This window comes from Diaporthe amygdali (assembly GCF_026229845.1).
Source record: "Diaporthe amygdali strain CAA958 chromosome Unknown NODE_13_length_1014660_cov_65_381101, whole genome shotgun sequence".
In the NCBI taxonomy this organism is placed as follows: Eukaryota; Fungi; Ascomycota; class Sordariomycetes; order Diaporthales; family Diaporthaceae; genus Diaporthe; species Diaporthe amygdali.
In genome coordinates, this window is record NW_026517033.1 from 610,014 (window position 1) to 630,185 (window position 20,172).

At 52.2% G+C, this 20,172-nt stretch overlaps 6 protein-coding genes across 6 annotated transcripts; 4 read left to right on the forward strand and 2 right to left on the reverse strand.

Moving 5' to 3' along the window:
- Positions 1-378: 378 nt before the first annotated feature.
- On the forward strand, positions 379-1,509 carry J7T55_003825 (uncharacterized protein; the record flags this gene model as incomplete). Its single annotated transcript, XM_053143173.1, has 5 exons — positions 379-415; positions 493-871; positions 985-1,153; positions 1,239-1,327; positions 1,413-1,509. 5 exons carry the CDS (start codon positions 379-381, stop codon positions 1,507-1,509), a joined length of 771 nt encoding a protein of 256 aa, XP_052994070.1.
- Positions 1,510-1,853: 344 nt separating this feature from the next.
- Positions 1,854-4,683, reverse strand: J7T55_003826 (uncharacterized protein; the record flags this gene model as incomplete). The annotated part of the gene is made up of 5 exons (XM_053143175.1): positions 1,854-2,698; positions 2,746-2,822; positions 2,887-3,630; positions 3,691-4,266; positions 4,337-4,683. The coding sequence occupies 5 exons, from the start codon at positions 4,681-4,683 to the stop codon at positions 1,854-1,856; spliced, it is 2,589 nt and encodes an 862-aa protein (XP_052994071.1).
- A 5,691-nt stretch (positions 4,684-10,374) lies between these two features.
- Positions 10,375-11,109, forward strand: J7T55_003827 (uncharacterized protein; the record flags this gene model as incomplete). The annotated part of the gene is made up of 1 exon (XM_053143176.1): positions 10,375-11,109. The coding sequence occupies one exon, from the start codon at positions 10,375-10,377 to the stop codon at positions 11,107-11,109; it is 735 nt and encodes a 244-aa protein (XP_052994072.1).
- A 1,890-nt stretch (positions 11,110-12,999) lies between these two features.
- J7T55_003828 (uncharacterized protein) lies at positions 13,000-14,767 on the forward strand (the record flags this gene model as incomplete). Its single annotated transcript, XM_053143177.1, has 6 exons — positions 13,000-13,207; positions 13,419-13,467; positions 13,584-13,807; positions 13,896-13,930; positions 14,048-14,192; positions 14,373-14,767. 6 exons carry the CDS (start codon positions 13,000-13,002, stop codon positions 14,765-14,767), a joined length of 1,056 nt encoding a protein of 351 aa, XP_052994073.1.
- A 1,547-nt stretch (positions 14,768-16,314) lies between these two features.
- J7T55_003829 (uncharacterized protein) lies at positions 16,315-18,545 on the forward strand (the record flags this gene model as incomplete). Its single annotated transcript, XM_053143178.1, has 6 exons — positions 16,315-16,330; positions 16,462-16,488; positions 16,616-17,053; positions 17,107-18,025; positions 18,088-18,201; positions 18,389-18,545. 6 exons carry the CDS (start codon positions 16,315-16,317, stop codon positions 18,543-18,545), a joined length of 1,671 nt encoding a protein of 556 aa, XP_052994074.1.
- A 194-nt stretch (positions 18,546-18,739) lies between these two features.
- J7T55_003830 (zinc carboxypeptidase) lies at positions 18,740-20,152 on the reverse strand (the record flags this gene model as incomplete). The annotated part of the gene is made up of 3 exons (XM_053143179.1): positions 18,740-19,374; positions 19,427-19,541; positions 19,598-20,152. The coding sequence occupies 3 exons, from the start codon at positions 20,150-20,152 to the stop codon at positions 18,740-18,742; spliced, it is 1,305 nt and encodes a 434-aa protein (XP_052994075.1).
- Between the last annotated feature and the right edge of the window lie 20 nt (positions 20,153-20,172).

The window sequence follows — 20,172 nt, forward strand, 5'->3', positions numbered from 1 at the left end:
GCCTAGACCTGAACCTGACCTGAAGCTGTCGTGAAAAGTAAGAGGCAGATCATGAGTAAATCACAGAGAGAAAAGCAGAAGCAGCCCTGGTGGCTAGGGTGAGTTTGCACCTGAAATTGAACTGGCTTCAGAGGGTGCATGCGCTAATACAGTCCCGCCCTTCAGCGGTGCCGCTGCCTCTATGGCAGTATGCTTCAGTGAGCTGTCAACCACTGGGCCAGGAGCAATAGCACGGGTAACGCGAACTGACGATGACTTCATGCAGCACATCCATTGGACCAGACAAAATAGTGAGAAAACATGGAAGGCTGTCACAGATCACAGGATAAATGCTGACAGAACCAAAGTCGGATGCAAGTAATGCACACACGAGCCCCCATGCTCAAAACCCTGTCCTCCTTCGCAGCCCGTGACGGTGAGCTCTCATCCTATACTAAAATACTCAAAAAATACAACGAAGGTACAGGCCAATGCTCACACAGAATCACCCAGGGATCCCCTCCCTCTGGACAGGCCTCTCAGCCTCCATCCTCCGCCAGTCAACCTACTCAACCGCCCGCTTCGGCCTGTACAACATCCTGGCCCAGCACCTAAAGTCCAAATCGCCCACCGGCCAGCTCTCCTCCTGGACCACCATCGGCGCCGCAGGGGTAGCGGGCGGCCTCGCGGGCGTCATCGGCAACCCGGCAGAGGTGATACTCGTGCGCATGTGCGCCGACGGCGCGAAGCCACCACCAGAGCCCGCAAACTACCCGGATGCCGTACGCGGGCTCTGGCGCATCGCGCGCGACGAGGGGCTGGGCACTTTCGCGCGAGGGCTGGGCCCCACGGTCGTGAGGAGCGTGCTGATGAATGTTGGGCAGATTGCACCGTAGGTTTTGTTGATATATCCGCCTCTTCAGGTTGTTGGTGGTTGTTGGTTGTTGTGTAAGGCAAAGGAACGGAGGCGGCAGTGGTTATCATGTCTAACACGCCTGCCACCAGATACACCGCGGCCAAACGCGCCCTGCTAGCAAAGACGACCCTGCAAGACGACGTGAAAACGCACATGCTGTCCAGTCTCGTCGCCGGCACCGTGGCCACCACCATCTGCGCACCCGCCGACGTGCTCAAGAGCCGGGTCCAGGCTGCCAGCAAGGCCGGCGGTTCCTCTGTGCGTTTCTCATTTTCTTGACTCCACTCTCCTCCATTAAATCCGCTTTCTTTCGGCAATGATGAAGGAGCTGACTTGGGAACAGAGCCTCCTCCAGATCACAACCCAAGGCCTGCGCCAAGAGGGGCCCCTGTTCCTCATGAAGGGCTGGACGCCGGCGTGGCTGCGCTTGACGTGAGTTGAACACCGGTTTCCTTCCTTCTCCGAGGGCCTTATAAAAGCTTGGATCGTTCATGCTAACAGCTCTTGCATCCCACAGCCCGCACACAATCTTGACATTCGTCTTCATGGAGAAGCTGCAGGATGTGGTTAACTGGAAGGCGGTTGGCGGCCCGCCCGTGGAGATCAAGGTCTGAACTCTCTTGCCTGGGTCCAGTCAAAGAGGCAGGATTTCTTCTTCTTGTGCTGTTCTTGCATACATACCTGGTGTTCATGGTGTTGGGTTGGATCAGGCTTGGCCTTTGACATGATTTTTTATTTCGCGGTTGGCACGGCATGAAGCATTCCAGGTTCCCCCATTTAGGACGAGTGTCTCGAGATGGAATGCATTGTGTAGTATATAATACACCTTGCTTTTTATGCTGGATAGATGCTGACAGGTCTCTTTCTCAAATATCGCGCAAATGTCCGATGGCAATGACGAGAGAGCAGCTGTCATCACCAATCTGTATGGTTTTACAGTAGCCCAATTACCGGCCCATTAGAGTCCATAGTCTGGCAGGTTGTTCCAGTTCAACATATAATCGAAGTTGGTCGCATCCTCCCAGCTGAACCCACCCCCGCCGCCGCTGGGCCCACTCCCACCCATTCCGCCAAACCCACCAGTGTCGAACTCGCCCCCTGTCCTGTTGAGCGCCTCCACGATCTGGTCGTCGCTCATGGCCGAGAATTGGAACAGGTCTGCTGGATGCGACGACCAACCGGGTGTGTCATACGCCGCGCCGAGGCCAGCTGACGGTGGCTGCGGGATGGCGAATCCACTCTGGCTCATACTGGCCCCTGATCCCGTCCGCGGGTGGGACTGGTGCGAAAATGGTACGCCGCCTGCTGCTTGCCGTGCCGATTCGGCGTATGCCGCCGGTGGTCGTGGTGTTCCGTGTCCGTGCCGCGAGGGGCCTGCGGTCTCAGCCGCGCTGGCTTCTTTCTTGACCAGCAGCCTCAGATATCTCCCGTAGAGTCGTCCCATGCCTTGACGGTGCTTAGTGATATTTCCAATCTTCTCCATCATGTCCGCAGTCTCCTCAATCAGCGTCCGTACACTTGGCGCTAGAACGCTGCTGCTGTTCCCACCCGACATTTGTGTGCTCAGCTTCAAGGCGAAACAGGCTGCAAAGGACACCATTATGGCCGTGTTGTTGGGCATCGAGAAGAGTTGCACCTCTCCCTGGACCGCGGCGCGCATCACATTCAAAGCTGCTGAAAGGCCAGCCGTCCTGAAGAAGTGGCGCACCTCGAGTGGCGCGGTAGGGTGGTTTATGACACTGCTGTAAATGGAAAGGCGGGTGTGCGTGACAAGCACCTCCACGTAGGGAGGCAGGCGGTGTTCTATCCAGTCAGTAACAACCGAAATGTGCTGCACCTAGGAAACTTACGAGGTCCTGTGCCGCCCAGAGTCATGCCCCACTCAAGATGCCATTGCTCAAAAAATTTGTCGACCGTGCTCTGTATTCTTCGGGGAGTCAGTTGAAACCTGCGAATTCGGCTGGTTCTGCTCTGGAGATGGTGTCACTTACGACTGGGCGATGAGGGATCCGTCTGTTAGCCCTCCTTTGGCTCCATCGCACAACGACCTAATGGCGGCGAATAGGTCATCCAAGTCCCTCCTCAACACAGCCATAGACACCAAGTGTCCATCCATCGGGTCTGCTATGTCTGATATGTGCCATCGGTCACATTTTCTTATGAGTGGTGTCATCGGAAGTGTCGAGGATCGGCCTCGAGCCAGACACATCCCTCTCTCGAGAACGAACAGGGCAATCCAACATCGCTCCCTCCGTCTTACAAGCCTGCGCCCAAGTTCTGAGTTGGGGTCGACGCTCTTGAAGCCACCTAACCTCAGGGCGAGCTCTGGGTCCATGCAGTCTTGCCTGGCCAGGTCTCCCGAGATGCCATTCTTGAATGCTTCCATTGGCATCGATACCTTGGACATCTGTAAATCAATGGCAATAGTCGTTGCCAATGACACGTACCAGCATGTCTCGTCGTCGGTGCTGTGTACACCTGGGCCCATCCAGGGAACATTGATCATGAAAGCCAGAACGATCTCCGTAGATCTGTGCCGTTTCTCGATAACCTTGTTGGTCAGCCATCTGCAGTGATTCGACAGTCGCTTTGACAGAGCGCCAGCAGACTCGATGAACAGCGCAGCGGCGGCCATTATGGATGTGAAGAGGAACGAGGAACGAGACCGCGTCCAGGGCACGGTGTAGATGACAGGATCCAGGCCCCAGCGTGTATGTGCGAGATTCCTGTGAAAGCTAAAGGGGTGAGTGTCAGCAGCGGTGGTATGCGGTATCTCAGACAGGTCCATATCTTACAAGTCAAAAAGCCTCTCGGCCTCATCCTCCGTCACCAGGCCCAGTTCAATCGGATCGTAGCCTTCGCCTCGATCCACATTGAAGTGGACTGTGCCGAAGAAGCTTTCCACGTATCTCATCTCGGGATCATTCTCCTCCACACCAACGCTCGCGGGGGCCTGGGATGCTGCCGTGCCTGGGGACTGGCTGTGGCTTGAGACGGGGGACAAGTGCAGGTTGGATGCCCTTGCCAACATGTGCAAGGGGTTCTCAGCATCGTCAACGGCAAGTCGCTCCTCGGGCTTTACGGGGTGGTGGGAGAAAGTGGATGTTCGGCGCCTGTGAGAGTCCTTGCGCGGCCTGGGGCTTTCTTCTTCTTCCGACGACGAGTCCTGAAGCTCGCTAGAGGCGGCAGTGCTGAGCCGGGGCCGCTTATTGCTGTCGCCAGTGCTATTCAGGTGAGCACCTTGGCCAGCTGCTATCATGGCCTTAAGCTCATTGATGGCTTTTCCCGCATCAGCGCCTTGGACGCCAGGCCCCGCTCTTCGGATCGCCTCCTCAACCTGGTAGAGAGCCTTCTCCAGGCCCTTACGTTTGCTGTAGGGTTGTTCAGTATGGGGTGGCCTCATGATCCAGAGGCGGGGGGGGGGGGGCCAGCAGGACTCACTTCTTGACACCTTTCCTCCTGCCAACGTTGAACGTTGGGCGAACACATTCAGAGCCGGTCTGTGCGCATCGACGACAGCGAACTGGATCGACGCCCTTCTCGCAGCGAACCTTACTCCTGCGGCAGGACAGGCAGGCGGCTATCTTGGAAGCGCGCTGCTCGTTGAGTGGAGACGCACTCTGTGGGCCGTTGCTCTGACCATTCTGGCTCTGGCTTGGGGAGAGGGCTGTGACAAGAGATAAGTCTGGGGTATGGCCAGAACCATTGCCGTTGGTGGAGTTGATAGGAGGGGAGGGCTGCTCCGGCTTGACAGTGACGGAGTCGGCTGAGGCCTTAGGGCGATCCATTGGGCGTGGGGTGTGGATCTGGCAGGTCCGACACCAAGATCCGGGGTGAAGAAGTGAGGGCCGAGGCGAAGACGATGGATAGTGATGAGAGGACGGATCGAGAAAGTTTCAGGGATGTAGATGCAGAGCCAGGCAGGCAGGCCAGGCAGGTTCGCCTGACTACAGTTTGTATAGTTCGTCCTGCCTGGTCATCGAGTCTAGCAGCAAGGAGATGAGCCTCGTCTCAAGCAGTGCCGGATGGATGGATCATGAGGCTGAACAGACAAACAACAGGTCCAGCAGTTGGTGTGAAGTGGATTTGTGGGCACAACCTCGGGAAGCCGGGTAGACTGGCAGACCAGCAGAAAGACTGAAGACTGGTCCCTGGCACGTGGAGCGGAGCGGACGCGTCGAATCCGGCAGCCGTCTAGTCGTCTTGGGGTTCAGTTGGGCTGGGCGATGCCATGCTAGGTCAGCCTGGGGGGACAAGGGGCCTATGTCGAGTCGAGTCGTGTGTGTGGCCGTGTTGAGCTGCACCGGAAGCTTGCCGCAGCGGTAGGCGGGTTTTGGGTGTGGGACAAGACGGGGAAGTCAAATGCTTGGTAGAGGTCGGCTTTGAGATCTGGTTTCCAACGGCGGGTGGATGTGTTTTGACACCTGCGCACGTAAGCAGGTCAGGGGAGTCGTCAGGGCATTATCCACCCAAAAACCCACTCCAAGTCCAGTCCACTCCAGTCCAATCCAGTCCAGTCGAACAGGCCAATTGCTTCAGATCAATCAGGCGCAACACTGGAGAGACACTGGGCATGAGGATGGTACTCTGTCTGGCAGCGTCAGAAAAAAAAGAGCAAAAGCCAAACGAAGCTCCAGAAACTGGGGTTGGGTTCGGTGATGGTGGGTGGCCACGACGGGAAGGACATGGCCCGTTTCAAAGTACCTTGGTACTTGCACTCATTCGAACCTTAAAAATCCTCCCAAGTTTTGGAGTCGTGGTCGTGGTCGTGGTTGGGGCGGGGCGGGGGTGGGGCACGAGGTACCAAAGTACCTATGCCTACCTACCTGGTAGGTATGCTATGCACCCAAGCACCTGCCTGCAAGTACAGTGGTATTCGCCCATTCCTTCCTTCCCCATCCAAAGACGGCCCTTTCCTCCTCCAGCCCTTCTAGCCCTCTCTAGCCCTCTCCAACCCTCTCAACTGTCCTGATCTGAACAAAGAAGCAGTCGCACCTTCCTCCGTGCCCTCCCCACACCCTTCCAGCCTTTTTTCATATATCCGGGCAAGGGGAAGGGAACACTCAAGGAGCCACCACTACCGACGGCTGTAGCCAAAACCAAGCCTACCCGCAAGTGCTGGCACCCTATATGGCCTATTTGGCCTATATGGCCAATATTCCAGCCATTCAAGTCTGCAAGACCAGGACAGACCGACCTGGCAGAGAATGCACCGTTGCACCACAGCTCGGAGGGCGGAGAATTCGATCTACCTGGGTCGTCTTGGCACTATCTGCGTCGCCGCCGTACCTTAAAAGTACGACTGTACGTTACACACAGTACGTAGAATTCCAAGGTTTAATCAAAAAACTCAAAGTCTGTCGATTCTGGGTGGCCGGTCCCAGCTGCCTGCAGGGCAGGGCAGGGCAGCCTGCGCGTTGCGGATGCTTCCACCCTTCTCACCCACCAACCTCGGACGGTACCGCGTCTATGGTTCAGCTCTTCAATTGCCCACCTGTCCATGTCTCGTCTCGTCGTCTTGTCGCCTCCAATGCTTCGTCCGGTCTGCCCAGTCTTCTCCGCTGCTCTTTGTTTCACCCCATCATTAGACTCCCCCCAAGCAGCGCAACATCGCGCACAATCTCCAACCGTGAACGACTCCATCCTATTCCCCATGAGACAGTGGCCCTGGTAAAAGACCTCGCCCTGCTAGGCGTTAGGGTCTCCTTTCCCTCGGGGAGTTCAGCCAATCGCCGGCACATCTCGTACCGAACCGCGACCCCAGATACCCGATCAAGATGGGCCCGCAGATGCTGATCGAGCACCCTCACCCTTTCATGGATCACTTGCCAGGCCTGACCATGCAGACGACCGCACGCACCTTACCAGAACTGACTCCAGCCCGGGCACAAACGTTTGCTGCCGCAATGCAGACATCCCAGAAACATTTCTGCAACTTTGAGATCTGACATTGTTCCTAATATCCTTTCGCGGGAAATCCGCGCGTGTTTCTCGGTCCTGCACTTATAGTTCCTGCGATGGCAGTGCCTGCCGCCTGTTCTGTTGATTGACCATAGACCTGCAACTGGTACTTCCGGCTGGCAATATCAGGGGCATGGTCGCTGTCTCGACAGCTTCTCTTCTTGGTTGCGAGTCTTTAACAAGTGTTCAAGGCGCCACCAGTATGTCTTGACTTCCTGATGGTAGGCTGACAGATAATGGGTGCTTTTGAACTGCGGCTCGCGCGGCGTAGCTGTTGCGCTTGGAGATTACCTGCATTTGTCTTCCAATTCGCGCTTCCCGTCTTACTCGCTTCATATGAACGCAGGTCACCTCGATGTTTTGCCACAAGTATCACTCAAGTGACTGGACACGCGCGCGCACTCACAATTTTGGAATGGGTCATTGATAAGGTTGTAGATTGTTGGTATTCAATGCTACACTGATTGGCCCTGTCTGCTGTCTCGTGCATCTGTTGTGGTCGATCCCGTGCCCTGATCCAACAATGAACCGTTTGAAACTGCAGCACATGGATCCCTAGATACTAGATTCATGGTCAATGCGCTCATATACGTTGGAACTCCCTCGATGTCTCGCGGAATCCGCTTCAAACTGCCAGAGTCTGTGCGTAAATGCTCAGCCTTCTGAATCCGAATAGCTATCTATAGATGTATATCAAACGCCATGCTGCACCCAACACGCAGCAAATCCGACTAATCCAGACACAGTCTCGAGGAATTACTACGAGTTCCTTACCAACAGCGCAGGAGTCCGGCCCTCGATGGCAGTGCGTCGTGACTACCTGCCTCTCACTGAAGGGTCATGTGGTTGCAAAAGCCCCTAGACAATTTCCACCATCTTACAACACTGGCCGGGTGACAGAGCAACAGGAAGGCCAAGATGCCCACAAAAGCGAGGATATAAAGAGTAGCAATCACCAATTTATGGCTGACGATGACCGGCCGCGCAAACTCGAGACGCGTGTTCTTGTCCCTGTTTGCACAAACAGCACCAGCCCGCCGAAGGCAAGCAGGCCCCTTCCCCTTTTCCCAGGGATGTCGGGAGCGAGCCGGTGTTGATGTGCCAGTACGGCCGAAGCTGAACGACAACCTGGAATGGGCGAGAATGGCAGCTGCCATCATAACCGTGATGCCCCAGGCGAGCGTCTGTGCGACTCCAGCATTGTGGATGTTATCTTTCAGCTATTAGGAGGTGCATGAAAACCGCGCGGACGACGGCCCCTGTGACGAGGGTGATCCCGTCAAATGTTACCAGGGTCCCGGGCAGGGCACACATGCCCCTGATATATATGTCATTGAGCGTGACACCATTGAAGTAATGTTGTCGCTGCTGCGCTAGGGAATCACAAACCCAACTGAGAAGCAAATGACCCGTACGAGCAGCCCAGTGTTCAGCCGTACTCTTCGGGAACAGCGAGGAGTAGACTCCGCTTGTTATGAGCAGGAAGGTAGCGAGGATGAAGACACGAAGTGGACCCAAGCCGCACCGTCTATTTGTTGCTTGAGGTTGTCGTGGAGCCAGCCGTAGATGCTGCATGGGGCATAACAGGCGGGGGGCTTCGGACTTGTGCTGAAGGGATTTGGGGTGCGATTGCGCCTCGATATTGACTGACATACCAGGTGTGCTGTTTCTCTCCCCTTCAGGACACAGAACACTTGCATCCACCTGTCGAGGGGAATTGGTTCGCGCTTATGAACAGGACAGCCGAAGGCGTCAAAACTATTCACCACTGTGAGGCTCAAAGTCGTGACATCGATACTTCCAAATAGAGTGGTATCCCTGTGGAGGTGATCTCGATACCTGAGGTGTCTACAGCCACACGAATGTGAGATATTGACCGGCAGCTTCTCAGGAGGTCTTTCCTGTTCCGTGTTGCATTGTAAAATAAATACATATATATTAAAAAAAGAAAAAAAGAAAGAAAAAACGTCCTCACCAGTTTACATAGGTACTATAGACAAGCAGTGTTTATTTGACCTGTCCAGCGTCACATCCGGATTCCATGCTTTCCGTGAAATGCCGAGATCCTGGATCCGCCCATCAAAGTTTGCGGTTTGTTATCTTTTTGAATTGTGAGTACGGCGTCCAAAGACAGTCGAGATTTCGAAGTTTATATCCAAACATATGTTTGGCATGGGTCGGACTGAAAGCCAGTTGCATCAAGTTTCCCAATTCATGCGAGGCCACTCTGGCGTCCATGGTCTTCTTATTTCTTTGTTGAGATCCAGGCTTATCAGATATTTCTGTGACTCTGTCATCTGAGAGGAGACATATTGAACTGGGAAAAACAATGGTCGCAAATGAAGCGCCGGATCTTGAGCCTGACTCAGTGGAAGATTTCAATTGCAAGTATAATAGATATTGCGAGCATTTGTGCATGTTTCCCCGGAAGGCGCTCATATTGATCTCCAAGTGCGTCCGTTTAGACGCATATCATTCAATAACACATAAGGATTTACCAGTAGACGCAATATCGAATTTGTCCTGTCACTCTAGCACTGCCCGAGTCTGTCTGTGTGCGGATCCCTTCCCTATCTTTTTACAGTCTTGCTTCTTTTTGCATGATTTTGTCATCAAGCTACACGCTTGAATTGTTAAATGAGCAATGGGGAAAATATTGAAAAGAATCTTGGTAGAAAATGGATTGGCTAACCACCATGTGTGTCTCTTGGGAAAGAGCACGCTGACGTCTTGATGTGTTGTCCCTACAACGAGATATACTGCATCGTGAGTGATTCGTACCCCATGTCAGGTTTGCAGAGTTTTTGCGAAGATGAATAGAATCTCGGCTTCTCCAAACTTCGACAAAAACTGACAATGCGAGACTTATGTACAATTTTGCGACTCGCAGACAGACCAGTCATCTGCGGGGCGGCAAGAGAGGAGAGAGTAGCTGAGGGGTCCAAACCAGGAACATGAAACCCGATACAAGAGGACCAACGTGCAATCTGCCTTCAACCGAGGGAAAGAAGCAGTTTCAGCACAGTGGAGAGAGCGTGGCAAAGTGTTGCGCGGCAGCTACGCCGCACACATTGGCTAGGCCTATCTGGAACTGATTGTGTGCAGACGCACATATCTAGGGGTCTTGGGAGCGGAATGCAAGTGGCGTGAGACGACCGGCGACAGCATCGAGGAGACGCGGCCCGCAGCCCGCAAATATTACCGTTCAGAGGTCGGGAAAGAAGTAAGACTATTTCCTGTCCAAGGCATTTCTGACGGAACATGCGCAACAGTCTGTTGTCCCATTGGCAAGAAGCAAATCCCATGCATGTAGATCCTGCGGTACTACCTATACATGTACGGTACCTAGGGAGGGAGGTAAGAGCCTTGGAAGTCACGTGCAGCTTTAGCTGCACGGCCTAAGCCAACACTTAAGGAGAAGACAATGACAGGTCTGATCTCACTTGTGATCCTTTGAGCATGTGCTCTCTCACTCCCTCCCCTTCAATCAATGGCACACGGCCGCCAGAGATGAGAAAATGAGCCGGTGCATCAAGATCCACGAGCTGCCGTTCCGCGACCACGACAACAATGTGTCCCTGATGGTCTTCTGGGCGCCCTCGGACCAGCCATTGCCCCCCTTGTACAGCTTCTCCATCTACGTCACGTGTCCGGATATCGCATCACCAGACCTGTTCAACGCGTCTCAACTCCTCAGGGCCCTCTGCGAGTCCAGCTACGCGCCAGAGACAAATGCCTACCGCTTGGATATCTATTTCGCGCCATGGGCGACGGTGGAGCACTGCATGAAACACTACGATGCAGAGAGGGCTGTAAGGGGGCTCTATACTGAGCAAACTGAGGCTCTGCGGAGCCCGATAGGGTCAAGGAGCAGCGACGAGTCTGCGGGAGGGAGACAGAAGCTCCCAGGGCTGGTATCTTCATACCTGCGCACGCCGGCGACATACCACCACGACGTGCTCTTCATATGCGACGAGCCCGACTGGCCAGATGGCGATGACTTTTACTTTGTGCAATTCCGGCCCGCGACGAACCTCGAAGAATTCGCGTTGGATGGAGGGCAGAAGCTGGACGAGACGCTCGAGATTGTCGAGTCGACGAGGATGCAGAGGCTTCCGGTGTGCCCGGACCCGGAGACATACGACGGGTCCGGGACGGTGCAGGGGAAGATGTATGACATGTTGCTGCTCAAGGACGAGCAGCTGAGCGAGCCCTACAAGGAGGCGATGGAGCGAGGGTGGCGGTCGTGGTGAGTGCGGCCTGGAAAGCGGCGCCCGGGGATCTTGTGCCACCATGAGCACTTGATGCCGATGGGGCAGCTTCATTTACACAGCGCTGAGTTAAGCGATTCCTATCTACCGGACTCATTAATTTTATATAATATATCTACACGAGATTTGACACCGCGCGCTAGAAAGAAGTTCTATTTCCAATGATCTGGAAAGCTTAGACAGCTTGTCCTCTACAGATATATCCCTTCACCTCTATTGATCATCTATACTGTACATTGGGAGATATGGATTTGATGTGACCCATTGAAAGTCATGACTTTCTATTGGATGCTCGGTCCTGGTGCTACATATCCAAGTCTGCCTATGTCTCATTGTACCAAAGCCAAATTTCTTTAATGTGACAGAAAATGGCTCTGGCCGCACAACGCTGCACAGTTCCAAACTCTGCTCCTACTGATTTCAATTCACATAGTTATTATCCTCCTTATTTTGTCTTTTGAAATACCAAAGCTGAATATGAGAATGCTAAAGCACCACCGTCCGCGCCGGTAGAGGTTCGGTACAAACCATCTCAAGAGCAAGGGGAACGTATGTCTTCGCGTTTTAATCAAAGCCTGAGATCAATATTTGTGCATGATCATCACACCAAGAGGCATGAACACAAGACTATGAGTAAAAATTAGCTCTTTCCGTGCCGCTCACGAGTCAAAATTACAACCGAGTCCCAACCGAGCCAAACAGCTTAGGTGCACCAGCAAAGTACATTGTTACTTGGGGCTATCAAGATCCGGGCAAAGGATACAAAGAAAAGTGGAACCGCATTTTGTATCATTGCGACTGTACGCTCCACACCGAGGGGTGCAAGTATGGCTAGACTGGTCTAAATTGTCCTAAATTGGATGAGCTGCTAATGGGGACAAAGAAGCCCTCAAATTCCCTAACAGGGATGGCTCAACAATCTCTCGGTGTCTATCAGTCGCTTGGCATTGATAGTGGCTGAATAGCTGGTTGAGGCTGTCAGACTGCCCGAGAAGCTTAGAGTCACCGAGGTCTATTGAGCACCAAAACAATCATAGAGCAAGGCTTCATCACTGAGGATTATTTCGCTTAACTTAGTAATACACGATCAGGGGCAACAAAGACTCTACTGCTGCTTTCAAGAATGTGCTGTTACCATTGACTCACTAAATCGAAGCGACATCGCGCTGTATTTAATAGTGCTTGACTCTGATGACGCTTTGTACCCAGTGGCGTACAGCCTTGTATACAACATGCAGCCTTATTCAAAGTGCGCAATTCTGATTGGCTTTAAGGTAAACCATGTATTGTAAGGGGGCAGTGGCCCTAGTTCCCATTCATGCCGGGGTATGCGGAAGCCAAATTGATGAGTACGTATATACGTTCACCAACATAAACCACTAATGCCCTTGCGACTAGCACCGCAGTCCGCTCACTGCAGTCCCCTTAAGGTACTGTTAAGAAACTTTAAACACGAAAGATTTTGAATTATAAAGTGGCTACGCCTCAAGTTCCGTGTCATGAAGAGTTGGCTTAAGCCGGTACCGGACAGCTCGTAGCGGACCCGCTAGAGGCTTCGACGGTGGCTTCCTGTCGAACCCTTAGACCGAAGCCGACTTGTCAATATGCCGGCCAGGCGCGACAGTGTTCTCAGTCTCAGTGAAACAGTGTAGTTACTCTGACCCAAGCATTTTGAGCCTTGCAGATACGAGGAGAAGGCTCTGACAGACGCATATGCTGTCCCAATTTGGACCCATCCGTGCGCAGCCAAGTGACATCCATAAGAGCGACCCTGTTCCCAGCCATAAACATCGAAGTTGTGAAATATCCGTTCCCGGTCAACATATTTTGAATAGACCCTAAACGGAGATCTACCATATCAACACCGCAAACATGTCTACTCTCTTCTCCATCAGAGGAGGCGTCCTTGGCCTCCTCAGTATGGACTACACTGCTTTTGCACCATTCACGACAACCGCGCGCGGACTAACGATTCCAAAGGAGAGGCGAATTCAAGAAGATTCTGCGTATTTCAGGATTTTCCTTGGTGTAGACGATGGAGACTTGGGCCATTCTGGTGGCGAACTCCCTGATGTTCATAGTCAGTAGCTTCTGCATTACCCCCCCCCCCTCCGGACCCCCCAGCACTTTGAAATCATCCCCGTGCTAGAGACATAGACTGTCTTACTGCTGCTCTCGACTTAAGGAATCTTTGATAAATTGCAGCTTGTGGGACAGACTAAGTGATTCACCTCTTTTCGTACGAACCGGGTTCTCTGAAACATAATGATAGCTAATTCCAAGCGTTGCAGTGTTCAATTATTATGGAGTCAAGACCGGAGGGGTTTCAGACCCTGGCGAGTAGGTCTCAAATCGTTTGCAATGGTTCCCTTCAATGGGTGTTGTCGTTGACTCGTATGGGGGATCGGGGTTCAACAAGGCAATAGAGGCTGACATTGACATGCAACACGATATAGATGGGTTGCACCTGGCTCGTCCGCAATCTTATGGGCCGGAGGCGAAGGCAAATGGGAAGGACACGCACCGCAACCCATATATACCTTGTTTACAGCCAATAACGACGCGATATGCGTTGCTCTCGCCACCACAGCCTTTCCGGGTCTAACAGGTCACTATGCTTGGAGCGGTGATTGGGGCTCTGAGTGTGCGGGCGACAATACAACAATTGGCACATGGTACTGTGAGTCTTTACACGACAATCGATGGCTGTGAATCAGCCCGGTTTGGCTTTTGAAGAGCCGATCGGATCAGCTAACGATGGGAATCAGTCAGCGGCGTCGTAATCCCCGGGACCAACTACTATGTAAGTAAAGCTTGTTCCTCTCCATCTCACCTCAAAGCAGGGCCACAAGTGGAGCTCTCATACGATTACCCTTGAAACTTCGCGTCTGAATGTTAAACCGCTAACGCCAAAATCTAGCCCAATTGTTTGTGGATCGACCGGAATGGTGGACAGCCTGCCACAGCTTTCCAAGTAAACTGGGTCGACTTGAAGCCGGGTGAAGGCGACAAGCGCATTGGGAAAAGCCCCCATGACAAGTGCCAAACGCCTAGTTTCAACATCTGTGAGTCGATTAAATGTGTTCATGATGATTATGATGATGACGTTCCCCAATATTTGTGGGAGGACAGTTACGAAAGAGTGCAAGTGTATCTCTTACAAAGCGGCAGCATCATCTTCTCTAGTAAACCCGGAGTTCGTTTCGATACGTTTCTTGCAAAAACGTACTAACCGTTTCGTATAGTTCAGAGCCATGATCCCACAGGCATTATCTACGAAAAACAGGAAACAGACGACCATGGCGTGCCTCTGAGCTATTCGAAGCCAGCAACTTCCCGCGAGAACGCGAGAACACGACGTTCTGTCGCTGCGGCCAAATTTCGATTCGAGCAGAAGTGGAGCAATGTTTTGGTGGTGGATGACCTCCCTGCTCATTCTGCCCACACTCTCTGCGAATCCTCTTCCTCCGCGGGGCCAAGCTTCGTGAATGAAGAGGACGGCTACTTCTGCGACATGGAGACGAGGACAGTCTACCCAGTGTGCAAGCAGCAGAGCCACACCGATGTCTGCTTCGACACGGAGCAGAATGACCTTGGTGAGTTGCCCAACTGTGATATTTGCTATGTCTCGGAATGGTGATTTCGGACGCCGCTGGCCAATTCTCCATCACTGTCCTCGTGACAGAAACATTATGCTTTTTGCGCAAAAAACTGATCAATAAATAGTTGGCCCAGGACTCCAGAAGCGGTCGATTCCTTATAACGTGCAAGACTGGAGAAAGAATAGAGGAAAGTGGGTCGACCTGGCTGGACTCTAGCCTTCCACGATCTAGGCCAGAGTATTGGGGGTTTGGGGATAAACGATGTCTATGCTTGAAAGATCTAATTTCTGCTTTGGTGCCAAATACTTGCTCATTTGGATTGATTTACTATATTATTCAACTGATAGTTCTTTCAAGAACATAAAAAGAAATGAAAAAAAAAATCGCTACCGTTCTATGAGCTGTAAATAACTCCCACTTGAAGAAGACTCAGCCCGGCCCAAGCGAAGAGTGCGTGGGTTTCTTATTGGGGCTGTCAGCTGGCCATACTAGTCCTGTTTTGCTGCGATAGAACTTAATTCTACTTCGACATAAAAGTTGGGTTTCACTTTGAGACTATTGAAATGTGAAATAAATTACATTTGTAATAAATAGTGATCGTGATAGCAATAATTGTAACAAGGTGCAACCAATCAAGAGTGAACCCCATCTGTACGATTGATTTGTTGTTTGTGGGACTGGAAGAACCGATAAAGGGAGACGGGCACGTTCACGATACAAAGGACAACAGCTCATTGGAAGAACGAAGTCGCCATAAGCTATGCTCCACCCGGGCTTGATGGATGCCTTCAAGGCAGGCAGTCGCCCAATAGTAACTCGCAAAGCACGCCGAATCATCGAGCTAGAGACTTCAAAAGTTCAGCTGTCCATGTGAGGGCCGCGTTGCCCGTCAATCCTTTACACGCGTTAATATCCATCACCTTACGCCCCAAAAATCTCTCCGCACACCGCATCTTCCAGACAAACAAGAGGTGCCTGGGCCTATGTCACTCAACCCTTCGACCGGTAGAAGGCGGTGAGCACCAGTAGAAACACAGCCATGTCCTCCTGCTTTCGCAGTCGTGCAAGAACGCCAACAGATAGGGTGACACTGCAGAATGCGTGATATAGGAGTACAACTTCTAGTCGCCTCTTACACCAGGATTAGATGATAGGCTTACCCAGCCTGGCCACAGGTTCTACCACCACGGCGTCTCGGCGGTGGCGACACTGGCTCATATAGGAGGTCGGACAGGGTTCCGTCGTCGAAGCTTTCTCTCTGTGTCAGTGTCTGCCTTGCTGCTCGCACGCAGGATTGCTTTCGAATTCTTCTGACCTCGATCGTAAGTTATGTTTCATTCGGGGAAAACAGGTATGCTTCCCCATGATTTGGCACGCCATAGGGTTAGACATATCGTAAACGACTGTATGCGGAGCCAGTCTAGTCAGCATTAGAATTTGTGCCCTCGGAAAATCGATAGAAGTTTTATGGGCAAAACATAACGGGAGAGAATTAATATCAAAGTTCAGGTGCAATTGGATGAAAAAAATCCGCAGCCTTCAGGTATTCCGAGCAATGCAAGCCATCGGAGCTAAATTCCCAGCAATGCAAGCCTTCGGAGGTCTGTGATAAGCGTTGAGTTTGGTGCACAGCGTTGGAACATGGACGAGAGTGTCAGATATATAGAGCTTCAGAAACTTCTCAGCAAGTGAAACGTAGTACATACATCTGACCCATGTCTATTGTGGCCAGTTCTGGAGCGTGATGTTCTGACCGCTGGTAAAATTGTCCCCGGGGAGGCGGATAAGCTGGACCGTAAAACCTTTGACTTGCTCTATATTAAAAATGAGCAAAATCATCTTCTCGAGTATTCGTGGTTGCTGACCACACTTCTTGCCATTATCAGGCCCCTGTGTGACGAAAAAGCAGAACCCGCACAAATTCCACCATGTTTCTTCAGCCACCCAAATTATGTTTCTGAGCCTATTGAGAGTGTGCTGGGCCCAAATACCCGACAGTGACGTCGGAAATTACCCAAGCGGTGTTCTGACGTTGATAGGTGCCAGTTGGCTCTTCTTCAGGAACAGCACTTCTACCTTGTATGGCATGGTACCTCAATACTGGCTGCTACCAGGTCTTCAGACAGCGCGGAAACAGCATCGGGATGACCTCAAAAATGTGAGATGCTGCGAAAAGAACTGCTACAATGGTGTTTCCGCCGATATAATCGACCAAGCTGAGAGGCTTCGAAGGAAATTCACGGACCGGGGCGTTAACCTTGAGGATGCAAGCAAGCAGATTGTAGCTTCGGGGTCTTGGAGCTTTTCCACATTGGCAGAAGCAAGTGACGAGCAAGTCATACGAGCGAGTGAGCTATTCCTCGCAAGTCAAGCTCAGAGGGTCAGGACAAGCGGTGGATCTCTGATTTTGACTGCTGGGAGAGAGATGTGAATGCTGGGGCGCAGAGTTTCTGGACTTACGGTACCGTCGCAACTGTCGCGGAACTTCTGCGTAAAAGTGTCGTCGTAAAGACAGTCGACGCAATCACCGTCAGAGTCGGAAGTCGACGGAGAACAATGGACATCACAAGTGTTGCGGGCCTCCTTACTCATTCTGTTGCTGCAGCTGCAGCTCGAGATGCTCAAGCATGCGTCGTCTTCGAAGCCATGCTCATCTCGATATGGGCTGGCGTTGCTTCCATCAATCATCAGCGACCGACGATGGCCAATAACGTTACTCCGCCACAATGCGCCAACCCAGTTCTCGTTCCAGCCTCCACTCTTAAACTACGGTCGGTAACACCACCTCAAGGTGCCAACATAGCATATGAGCCTATCCAGACACATGGATTGTGGGTTTACATCGTATTAATCACCGCCGCTCGAGTTACTATCAGTGGCGCTACAGGTCTTGGTTCCTCGGGAAGTCTTTGGTTGGCTGTGTTTACTGGCTTGTACCTGACCAATCCTTCTGCTGCTGGCTCCTTTGGCCGGGAGAAGTATGATGCTCGCGCGGACAGTGGACTAATGAGCGGAGGTGGCTTCTATATGAACTTCAATCGGGACACGATGACCATGCACGTCAAGCTCCATGACAGACTAGAGAGTGTTTCTGTTGTTCTCTCGTTGATGGTTGTCGTTATTATCAGGCTTTTCAAGTTGAGGTTGAGGTCTCTTCTTGGCTATGGCACTTGGGTCCCTTCTGCCCCATGGCAAATGGTTCCGGGTATCTTGCTGTCTACCTGGGCCAGTTTCGTTTATTCCTCCGAGCTCACTGGAAACTTGGACAAGAAGAGACCGGAGTCCAAGGACATAATGTTTGTTTTGTACAAGGCCTTTATCTTAGCTTCTTCTGTTGCTTGTGTTTGCTTGGGTCTAGCGAGCATGACGGCTTCATACGGAGCATTCCCCCCGGCGAGAAGTCTGAGATGGGCAGCGTATGGGGTTGCAGAGTTCCACAGCTGGCATGTTGGAGTATACCAATTTGGAATTGGTAAGGTCGACGGGCCAGACATGTGGTTTGCCGCGACCTCGACACTAGCTGCGATGTGGGGAGCAGCACTTTTGGCTGTAGCAGCTGATCCGGGAGAGTCCTTATTATAGATAGTCACCTCATTACACAGATATACTTAATGTTGAGCTCAAAACGTGCTTATATAACCCGCGACTCTGGTGACTAGGCCAAGATTATTGTTCATTGTCGACCAACCTACGGCAACGTCCTCGGAATGGGAAAGCGCTGGGTGGGCCAAGTTGATCCTGGTGCACGACAATGCCCGGTGGAAGAGCGGCGATACCGCATCTCAAGAGGGAACTCGACTGGCGCTGATAAATTGAAATTGTTTATGATCATATAATATCGGTCGCATTGGAAATTGTTGCCCAGAGAGGCTATCCCACAAGGACGGAATGTTTGCGCTACAAGATTCCAACAGGTGAAGGGACTCGATAGCTCTAACCTTTACCTGCGACAGGCACTTGTACTTCTCCGAACCTCATAGGGACCCAGGCGCTCTCAGGCTTTGGAGTATTTATGCAGGTCCTTCGTCGTCAAAGAAGATCTCGTTGAGTAGACTGTACAACACTTGCTGGCCAGCCCACTGTTCCTCAACAGTCGGCCTGATCTGCTCAGGTGGCAGCACAAAGCCGAAGGTGCCCGTGTCTGGCAACTCAATTGTCCACGAAAAGTCCGCTCCTCCAATACTATACACGTGGTCGCGGGAATTTCCCACCGAGCGGTAAAGAATAGCACCCCCGGGGCCAAACGTGAATGTAGTCCTGCGATCGGAACTGTCCCGAATGGTCTCGCTCATTAGGGATCCGGTCCTGCTCCATTTCCCGAGTTGAGGAAGGTAAATAGTCTCGTTGTACCCGTAAGGGAAGAGGAAGTACTGGCCGTAGCTGTGCCAGTCAATGTACAGCTTTATGCCGACGGTGTCTCGCAGCTCACGCACGAGGCCGTCAAGGCCTTTGTTCTCTGGCGAATCTGAAGGGGCTTCTCCACCGTAGGTCTGCCCGCACGGGTCGGAAGAAGCACCACTGCTAGTTGGGTTCCAAGAAAACTCCCAGTTTCTGTTGATATCACGGCCGACGCAGGTTGAGTTTCCTGGGCCTGGCTGGCGATTCTTTCGCCACAGTCGATTGGTTGTTTGAGTGTAGACAAAGCCTATTCCATGTAAGTTTGATACCAGGCTCCAACGGCAAGAATCTCGACTGACCATCAGGATTGACTATGGGAATGATGTAGAAGTCAAAACTGTCCAGAAAAGCCCTCGTGTCATTATCACCCGCCTTGTAGCCGTTGATGAGCTGCAGTGTAAGATACTCAACAACCTATGTCGAGTCTGATCAGCCTAATGCTTCATGATGAGTGACAAGGGCCTCATTACCAAAGTCGTGATCCATTCCCGGGCGTGCACAGTACCGTGGTACAGGACCGCTGGCTTGCCGGGGCCGGCGTCACCCCACAGGTGAATGCCAAACAGATCCCGACCCTCATAGGATGTACCGGAGGAGATCAGCTCAGAGTTGTTTGGAAATAGCGTCTGGAGGTCTTCGAAATATTGTATATGCTCTTCATATGGATGGTAAGTATCGTACCAGGAGAGGTCGTCGGCCTGTCTCTTCCACGTGCTCAGTGGAGCGGACTCTGCCGCAATGGACTTCCCGAGATCTGCATGGAGAGTCGTGCTTCTGAGACTGAGGGACTCGAATTCGGCGAGTTTCTCAGGTGGGACGACAACATCGAAGTAGTTTCCCACGGTTTCTTCTTTCCACGGCTGCAAGGATATGCTGGCCAGTCTTTTCAACACAGCATTAGGTCGCCCGTTCGTCTCTACACGTAGCACTTGATGTCCGTCATATTGCTTTTTGTTGGACTGTGCATGGCTCAGTGTGATGGAGCCAAGACTTGAACAAGCCCAAAAGAAATTTGAGAAACGCATGGTAGGAATCGGCACTGAAG